The 9,204-nt window shown below is 39.5% G+C and overlaps 1 protein-coding gene across 2 annotated transcripts; it reads left to right on the forward strand.

The window, feature by feature from the left end:
* Positions 1 to 278: 278 nt before the first annotated feature.
* Positions 279 to 5,764, forward strand: scamp4 (secretory carrier membrane protein 4). 2 transcript variants are annotated; one of them, XM_048253691.1, is made up of 7 exons: positions 279 to 345; positions 853 to 891; positions 1,450 to 1,578; positions 1,664 to 1,820; positions 2,119 to 2,220; positions 2,456 to 2,573; positions 4,393 to 5,764. In XM_048253691.1, exons 2-7 carry the CDS (start codon positions 885 to 887, stop codon positions 4,573 to 4,575), a joined length of 696 nt encoding a protein of 231 aa, XP_048109648.1. In that variant the 5' UTR covers positions 279 to 345; positions 853 to 884; the 3' UTR covers positions 4,576 to 5,764. The 2 variants fall into 2 exon arrangements, with proteins under 2 accessions (XP_048109648.1, XP_048109649.1); XM_048253692.1 differs by lacking the exon at positions 279 to 345 and adding an exon at positions 360 to 441.
* Positions 5,765 to 9,204: the final 3,440 nt, after the last annotated feature.

Here is a 9,204-nt window from a genome sequence, read left to right on the forward strand (position 1 = left end):
GATAACAACCAGTTATCTTATCTATTACATCCTGAATTTTACTTTGTACTAGCTAATGGGGGAACATTAGTGACTTGCAAATTCGAGCCTGTAAAATACATTCACAATATGGTTAAATTAAAAATTTTAAAGAGCAGCAAGTTAAGTCACATGATTGTAGCATCCACCCCCTGATGCCTCTTCTGGACCTGTAGTTTTATGAAGTGCACACAGTCAAGCAAAAAATAATTACAGGATAGGTTTAGAACTACCCTTCCCACAATGCAATATAAAGGTTTTGCCAGATCCACGAGATTCATGATCAGGGCAGGACTGGTGGATGCATCTTTGGAAGTTAGCAGACAGGTAGGATGCGGTCATAAACTTAAACGGAAACAAATTGTATCTTTAAGTCTTTGCTGTGTGACTTTATCCTGTTGTCTCCCGATACACCATTTGCTGGTTGGTTTGATCATATTTAATGGGACTGAAATCCTCTTTAAACGTTGTTGAATTATGTTAGCCTGAATAGTTGTCGCTAGCAAGTAGGCTAAGTAAAAGCGCTAAGTTCACTGTCAAAGGTAGTCGCCAAAACAACTGCATTCATTTTCGGTTTGTGCGCATTTTGAAGGGACAAATTAGCCTTTTCAAGTAACGTCTTTTTAGGAGATTATAAAGAAAAACAATGATGTTGTCCGCAGAGGCTCAACTTCAGGTTCACCATTTCAGAGACTTTTGTATCCATTGATTGGGTAGCTAACGTTAACGTTCTGTGTTTCAGTTCCCTCAGACAAGATTCAGTTTCCTTGAAGACCACGGATTCTTATTTTACGCTGAATATATAACATTGCAATGTATCTCTTACTTTTACAGATACTTTTACCCTTGAAGACTGAACAAAAATAATGACCGGTAAGAACATCACATTTGCATGTGGTTGGACTGTAACATTTGTGAAATGAACTCACAACTGACCCTGTCATATGGTTGGCTGTCTAGTAGCAAGCAGTGGGAAGTGGAACCCTGTTGTGACCTTCATAATGGCACATATCCATATCGTTGTTTTTTGTTTTGTATCCAGCCTCTAACAATAAAACAAAAGTGTTTTTTTTTGTGTTGATTCGGCTTTGTCCAGCTGAAATGTAGAGAAGGTGTCACATCACATCCTGTGTGCTATAGCAAAAAAGGCACAGGCGAATGACTACTGATAATTAAATGACAACAATGAACCAAGTTTATTTAATAGCTAAGACATTTATTGGTGTACTAAAATTGATTGTCTTAATTTCATGTAACAGTCAAAGTAAAAAAAAAAAGAAAGAGTGTGCGGTGACAAGTTTTCATATATTATATATTATTGAACCAATTCTCAACCAGTTATACTGAATTAGAGAGATTACATTTTTTGATTGCTTTGATGGACATATTTTCATCCTATTTGCCCTTCACAACTGTATTTTTTTCTCACAGAGAGAGTCAACAACTTCCCACCTTTACCTCAATTTTTCCGCATAAAACCTTGCTTCTATCAGGATGTGGAAGAGGAGATTCCACCAACACATCGTCAGTTAGTGCGCAGAGTGTACAACCTGTGGATATGTAAGTAATATCTTTTGAAGAAATCATTATGACACCATCATAAGCAAGATACCATATCTACCTCTTTTTTTCTGTGCTTATGCAGTATACTCCATCACGCTTTGTGTGAATGTGGTGTCCTGCATTGCGTGGTGGGCAGGAGGAGGCGGCGCGGTCAACTTTGGATTCGCGCTACTATGGCTCATCCTCTTCAGTCCCTGCAGCTACACATGCTGGTTTAGGCCACTCTACAAGGCCTTCCGGTAAGGGTTAGCCCGGATCTGGGCATAACAGACAGGCACGTAACTGAAGCGTTTTGTTAGTGGAGCATATGCTGCAACTATTACTGTAGTTCCCATTATAATCAATGGAACTGGCTACACCAGATGTGACAAAAAATGACCAAATTCTAACTTCTAAAACTATTTTTACGCTCTGCAAATGGAACACTTCAATTGCACGCTTGGCTGTAAGATCACACCATGAAATCTGATTTCGAACATGCAATGCCATTGAAACCTGGCTTAGATTCTAACTTGCCATCGCTCTCTGTTTTTGTAGGGCCGACAGCTCCTTCAACTTTATGATGTTCTTCTTCATCTTCTTCCTTCAGTGTGTCCTTGCCCTCATTCAGAGCATTGGAATTGTAGGCTGGGGAGCCTGGTGAGTGTATTGAGGAAGGATTTATAATAGCAATGTAATAACTCAATAAATCTAGTGCTGTGATGTCAGCGGATGTCCCTCAATATGGTTGTGATTCAGATATGTTGAAGGCAAGGATTAGTGTTATTCATTTAACTTAATGTTAGAATGAATTCAGATATGTGATGATACATTAGTAGGTAAATCTGATAGCTGTTCACTCTGATCGCTTTATCTCTCTTGTCATATTTACCAGTGGTTGGATAGCCACAGTGTTGTTCTTCAGCACTAATGTGGGCTCTGCTGTGATCATGCTGTTCTCAGCAATTCTCTTCACTGTCGTTACTGTTCTCATGGGACTGGTGCTGATCCGGGTGAGTCCAGAACACACTCACGCATCTATACAAATATCAGTTAAAGGTGTGGTCCGCAATTCTAATCTCATACACTTATCCCACACAGAGTGGGATATGCTATGAAGCAAGATTAGTAGGTTAGCAAGGTATGTTGCACCAAAAGCCAGGTTTTGCAATGACATGAAGGTGGCTCTTTTAATCTGACTAGATCACATGGTAAGTCATGTTGCAAATATAATCTGCTGCAGCGCGGGTTATGTTCGAGGTAAGAGCTCAAAAGGTTTAAGCATTGCCTACTGACCAATCAACTAGCTTGGACAATGGAGTAGCCATGCTATAGTAGACTATCGTTTAAGTTCCTGTTATCTAGTGCACGATAGGAAACAATTTAAAGGAATCTAGTTGCAGTCTTGTAAATCAGTGACCCTGCAAGATCCCTATTCATTGCAAAATCATAGTCTTTGACTAGTCTGTGTCTGTGACTTCTCGATGAAAAACTCGATGACTTGTTTTTTGATGTGAGATGGTCTGACACTAGTCTTTCAAAAACAAATTCCAAATCTTTGCAAAGTCTTTCAGTGTAAGGAGGGCTTAACTTGCAAATATGGATGGCTCTACTTTTATACCAAAACATAATGTTTGGCTACACAGATGATGTATCTGACAACTCAAAGAAAAAATTAACAGCAGTCTGCAAGGTGTGCAGTGCGCAAATTAGCGACATAACCACCACCATGTCGATTTTCATCTGTCAGAAGTTAATCGTGTTAGAAACCTAATGTCAAGTTTGAGGCATGATGTTTAGTGAACAAGATATTAGGTTAAAATGTGTGAAATGGCAAAGTGAAACATTTTCTTAAGTTTAATCTATGCTAGCAAAAATGTTGGCAATGTAATCTAACATTTCTTCCTCCCTCTTCCCACGTCCCTGTCCCATTCGTTACAGCCTAGTAGTAACAACAGTCAGTAACTAAACTGCCAGCAATCAGCATAGAAAAGTTTCAGCTTACTTCACGTTAGGCTTATGTATAATATATAGCGTTGAGGGTTCTAAACCCTTCTAAAACCCAATGTTGCGCTGTCAGGTTTGTCAGTTTGGCAGGGACATCGACGGCAGCGTTTAATTGGTTGATTAGTTAATTTTTTCAACATTATTGGGTCCTTGGAGATGACAGGTGTAACTTTTCAAACATGATTTGATGTATTGAGGCATATTGAAACAATAATAGGTCTACTTGAAATACATTTATTCGTATACATTTCATCCTATTTTATTAACCGTTCAGATGTATGTGGCTTGAATGCAATGCCTATTTGTTTGTTGCAAATAAAACTCTAGCAGTTCAGTTGCTTGTGACTTGCACATGTGTAACTTACTCCCACCTCTGCCATTACCTCTTATCGCTAGTGCAGGGTTTGTTCAGCCAGCTTACACAAAGAAAGTCTCATTACTGTATGTATAACTTGCGTACACCCCTCAGGCTCTGTAACTAGAAAATAAACATAATAGCTCGTACTTTTGCAAAATCAAAATAGAATTGTGGACTGCATCTATATGAAAACATTTTGGAAACTGGAGTTGATTTCCCCTCAGAGGACAGAAGATACATCTCAATGTGCATTGCACACTTTTACAACACATTACACCATCTAATGTCTGTGGAATAGGTACCTGCAAACTTTCAAGCTGTGTGCAAGTTATCTGAATCATGTCAGAAAAAAAAAAAACACCCAACGCAGCCATTTTCCCCACTATCACTTTCTTGAACAAATATCACTGTCATATGTTAGATATTTCTGACTGAAGGTGACCACACCTCTTGCGTGTCTGCTCCAGGTCCACCGGCTGTACCGTGGGGGAGGGGGCAGCATGGCTCGTGCCCAGGAGGAGTGGAGCTCCGGGGCCTGGAAGTCTGCGCCAGTCAGGGAAGCGGGCTTTAATGCCGTCGCCGAGTCAGGTGCAAGCTTTCCTCAGTATCCCACTTCTGTGCCAAGCTACCCAGACAACAGACCATGGTGATAATCTGAAATGGACAGTAGATGGCGCTCTTGCCAATGCACCATCTCACACACTCCTCCCTTGCATGAGCGACATGGGGAGTCGAGTCTTGCTTATATCATCTTGTTTACATAGAAAGCCGTATTGGATTGACTGGATAGGATCTATCTTTGATGGAAAAACTGAAATGTTGATGATTTATAAAACAAAACACTAGCCAGACAGCACAGTTTAAGGTGACCTGTACAGATATATTAAGTTTCATGTTGATATTTATATTACTTTGATAAAGCAAATGAAGTAATAGGTCTATGGATTTCATACAATAGTCATTTACCCATCTGTAATGGCAGCCTTTTGTTTTTATCGTTTGTAGAATAAGTCTGGTTAAATACCTTATGATACGGTTAAATACCCTAAATATTTTTGATCACCTTCAGCAATCCATATATTGGATGAAATGAAACAGATGCACGTCTTAAGAGAGACAATGAATAGACTGGTTTTAATGTTAGGGCAATTATCTCTTGCCCGCGTACCAGTTCAGAGGATTTCCAAAATATGATGTGAGGGGGTTATTTTGTGTTTAAACTGATGTTATGATAAAAGCACCTTCAGCACTAGGTCATCTGACAGCTGCTGGAGAGTGACTTGTCTGTGCATTGACAAATTGACACGGAATTGACCAAGCTTGGCCTTATTTCTGTTTGCTGTACTGCAGAGCTAGAAAATGATTTGCTTCACTGCTGCCTCTTTAGCTACAAGCTATGTGCCTGACCACGCTTAGATGCCTATTCCAAAATGTAACTACATTTTGCAATGTTTATTTTGTCTGTCATAGTTTTATGATTGGAATGGCAGTTTTATGAACTGTTCTTACATACTTGTGTGTGTGTGTGTGTGTGTGTGTGTGTGTGTGAGAGAGAGAGAGAGACAGACAGAGTGTGTGTGCGAGTGTTATCCATTTCATAGCGTTGTGTTTACAGTGTGGCTCAGCATCAGCCACATATTTTCACAATGATGTTTTTATTTGCATTTATTTTTTGTTGTTTTCTGCTCAATTTAAATTTACCATGGCAGTTTAATACTCTTTCCACTTGTCTGTTAAAATGCAATGGTAATCAGCATTTGATGTGATGAGATTGCATTTTTTCCTGCAATGACTTGACTAATAATTGACATTTCAATAAACATTCCTTTTCAAATCAAATTAAGCACAGAGGCCCGTCCTTGTGAATCTACATCACACCTGTTTTCCTGAAAGCACACAAAGATGGATCAAGGGACTTTCACCAGCCAGTTACACATAAGAGGCCACACAGTTGCAGTCACTCACAGTAGGGAATCTAAATGGTTTTACTTGATCACATCTGCACAGGGAGGTCACATTAAACCTAAACACAGGCATGTCTTGGATTTCATAAGCTTTACCGCCACAGAGGGGTATTCCATCAACCTCGGCAGCGCTTAACAGAAATAGCCTGGCTTGAACTAGCTAGACTTTCACCAGGGTCTGAAGCCGTTTCATTAACTCAAGTTAGCTGCATCTTGCATTCGTTTATTCAAGCGAGGTTTAGGTTAGCTTCATGTCTGCTCGTGCATGAGGTAGAAAAGTAGACTAAAACAGTAGATTTACAAAAAGAGGATACATGTCGTAAAATTAAGGCAATACTAGAGGATTTTTGTTTGATTTACAAGAGGGTCATTCCGTGTCAAATCAGATAAGGTTATTGCTGCATCGTCTCAGATTTTGTTCAAACATTGGTCTACATAATCATTGGGTCCTAAAACCAAGGCCTGCGAAATATTTCTGTGCAAATCTTATGCCTTCATATCTTTTTCAGACCTTGACAAATATTTTCCCTAGCCTCCTCAAATTTTCTAGGGTGGAAGACCAACTCATAAAAAGTGTGTGTAAACAATTTAAAGTCTGTACTAAATGTTTCCTGACTTTCAAAAGGTCCCTAGATTTCGGTAAAATGTGCAATGTGCATTAAGTGTGATATTGAGGGTATCAGTCTGATCAGAATAAAAAAAATCCTCCTGTTCATCGCGCCCCACCTGACATGTCTCTATTCCCAACTAGTGGGGCCTGCCCCACACTTTCAGAACCACTTACTGTACGTACACACCGCCGCCGACTTACACTATCGTAGAACGCAAATGACGCAGAGTAGCAAAATTGCTAAAACCACATGTCAAGTTTTAAAACATTTTAAGTTGCATAATTTTCATAAATTCTTGGGAACTAGTGAATATGTAAATCAATGCTTGGTGACACCATCAGAAAAAAGTTTCTACATCTATTACAGAACATGAAAGCACAGGTTGACGGAACCATCTTTTTGGACTCATTTTCCGACTGATGCCACAACTTTATTAAGCTTGAAAGTTAACCTGATACGGACCAGGTTAGTTCTGTGGCATAATTTCCCATAGTTACCAAGCTGGGATTCACATAAACCACTAAATGGAACGGAACTCACTATAATTAGCAAGACCTATCGAAATAAGCCAGGTTTAGCCTTTAGCGAGGTTGATGGAATACCCCTCCAGACACAGGGAGGCTAATGTATAGTCTGGAATCGAACCATTCACCTCGCTTAATCCAAGGGACGGGCAGAGAATGGTCTTTCAAACTGCCTAGGCATGCAATAGGCCAGCGCTACGACCATATCCATATCCGGTCGGCAAAACTGCAAATACATCCTTCTTCGAAAGTAATGACTTAAGTGCATTGTGTTGCTCAACTTTCAAAGAAAAGCACAAGTCCAACTCCTCCAAAGTTGACGCCAACGCCGATTCAAACAACCACTCTTCGTTCGCCATAGCCACCTTCCTTGTTGTTCACCGTCGCAGGACTGTCGTTATCCTGTTAAGCCCGCCTTAAGACTCTCTAACAAAATAGAGCGCTGTGATTGGATGAAGTCCACGGCGTCAGCCAATAGAAATCCCTATGGTTTGATACTAGACGTACAGGCTGAGCAAATTAATTTGCCGCCGCTAGGGTGCGTCTAGATTTCTAGGCTGAGGGAGGTTGCTAGTTTACATACAATGCAAGAACACTTAAACCTGGGGTGTATTCCATCAACCTCGCTAATGAAGGCGGCGCTTAACAGAAATAGCCTGGCTTGAACTAGCGTAGACTTTCACTTGGGGCTGAAGCCGTTCCATTAACTCAAGTTAGCGGCATCTTGGCCTCGTTTATTCAAGCGAGGTTTAGTTCAGCTTCATCTCTGCTCGTGCACGAGGTAGAAAAGTAGACCAAAACAGTAGATTGACGAAAAGACGATATGTCGTAAAATTAAGACAATACTAGATTTCTGTTCGATAGGCAAGTGCCATCTACAGGATTTTCATCGAAAGTCATCAAATTTAACATTGAGAGAAAAAAAAAAAAAAATAGATTGCCTACAGAAATTGGAGAATAATGAAAGCATACATTTAAAACAACAATGCTAATGGTTTGAAATCAATTGCAAGTTTGATAGGCTTCACTATAGCCTACAGTCTATGCTTGAACAAAACGAGTGAATGAAAAAAATAGTATAAACTCAAAAACAACTTTGCCATAGGCTATATTCAAAACTATCTATAGCCTACGTTCTTATATTAAAAGAGTTCACTCCAAATTATTGTCTAGGTGTAGTTGGTCATAAAATAAATTAGTATCAACATAATAGCCTATTGTCTCCCATAAGTCCCAAAGTGTTGAAATAATCGGAATATAAAATTAATAATAATAAAATTATCTGAAATGCAATGGCTTTCAATTCAATCTATGCCTAGTTTTTGATCTGTGTAGCACACAGTTGATTTGACATTCATGAACAATCGTCGACACATGAAGCAGTTTTAATTATTAGCTGCCTAGGCTACAGAATAATTATCCTTTGGCTTGCATCAGATATAATATAGCCCACTGGCAAAGCTGTCACTGAACAGCCTACTAAATGTGCATGACTCTTTATCAGCAGTAGACATATGTCTTTCATCAAAGAATATAACTAAAAATGCCATTATCAAGGTGATAAACAATGTAGCCTTAATACTTCGTATGGGAAGCGAACCTGGGAACACGCAAGAATTTAATTCCTTTTCCTATACCGCCTGCACGCTACACCCACCACCACGAACGTAAGTGACGCTGAGTAGCATGATTCCTAGAACCACACGCATGTGAAGTTAAAACGTTTTTAATCGTATAATCTTCATACATTCTTTGGAAGTAGTGAATGTGTAAATCCATGCTTGGTGCACTGTCGGAAAAAAACATTTCTATAGGCCTACTTCTATTTTTGAAGTTGTAGGCTACAGGTGACGAGAGCACAGTTGACGGAACCATCTTTTTGGACTCGTTTTCCGACTGATTGTTTTTTTTTTGCAACACAGCTTAATTTAGCTTGAAAGTTAACCTGCTACGGAGCAGGTTAGTTCTGTGGCATAAATTCCCATGGTTACCAAACTGGGATTCACGTTAACCTCATTAATAGAACGGAATTCTCACTAAAATTAGCGAGACTTATCAAAATAAGCCAGGTTTGGCCTTTAGCGAGGTTGATGGAATACCCCCCAGGTGTATTAAATATCAACACAATAAGCACTTTCTCTGAAGTCATGACTATGTATCTTTATTACTTTTTAAATGTT

The sequence above is a fragment of the Alosa alosa genome, chromosome 9 (assembly GCF_017589495.1).
Source record: "Alosa alosa isolate M-15738 ecotype Scorff River chromosome 9, AALO_Geno_1.1, whole genome shotgun sequence".
Taxonomy (NCBI): domain Eukaryota; kingdom Metazoa; phylum Chordata; class Actinopteri; order Clupeiformes; family Clupeidae; genus Alosa; species Alosa alosa.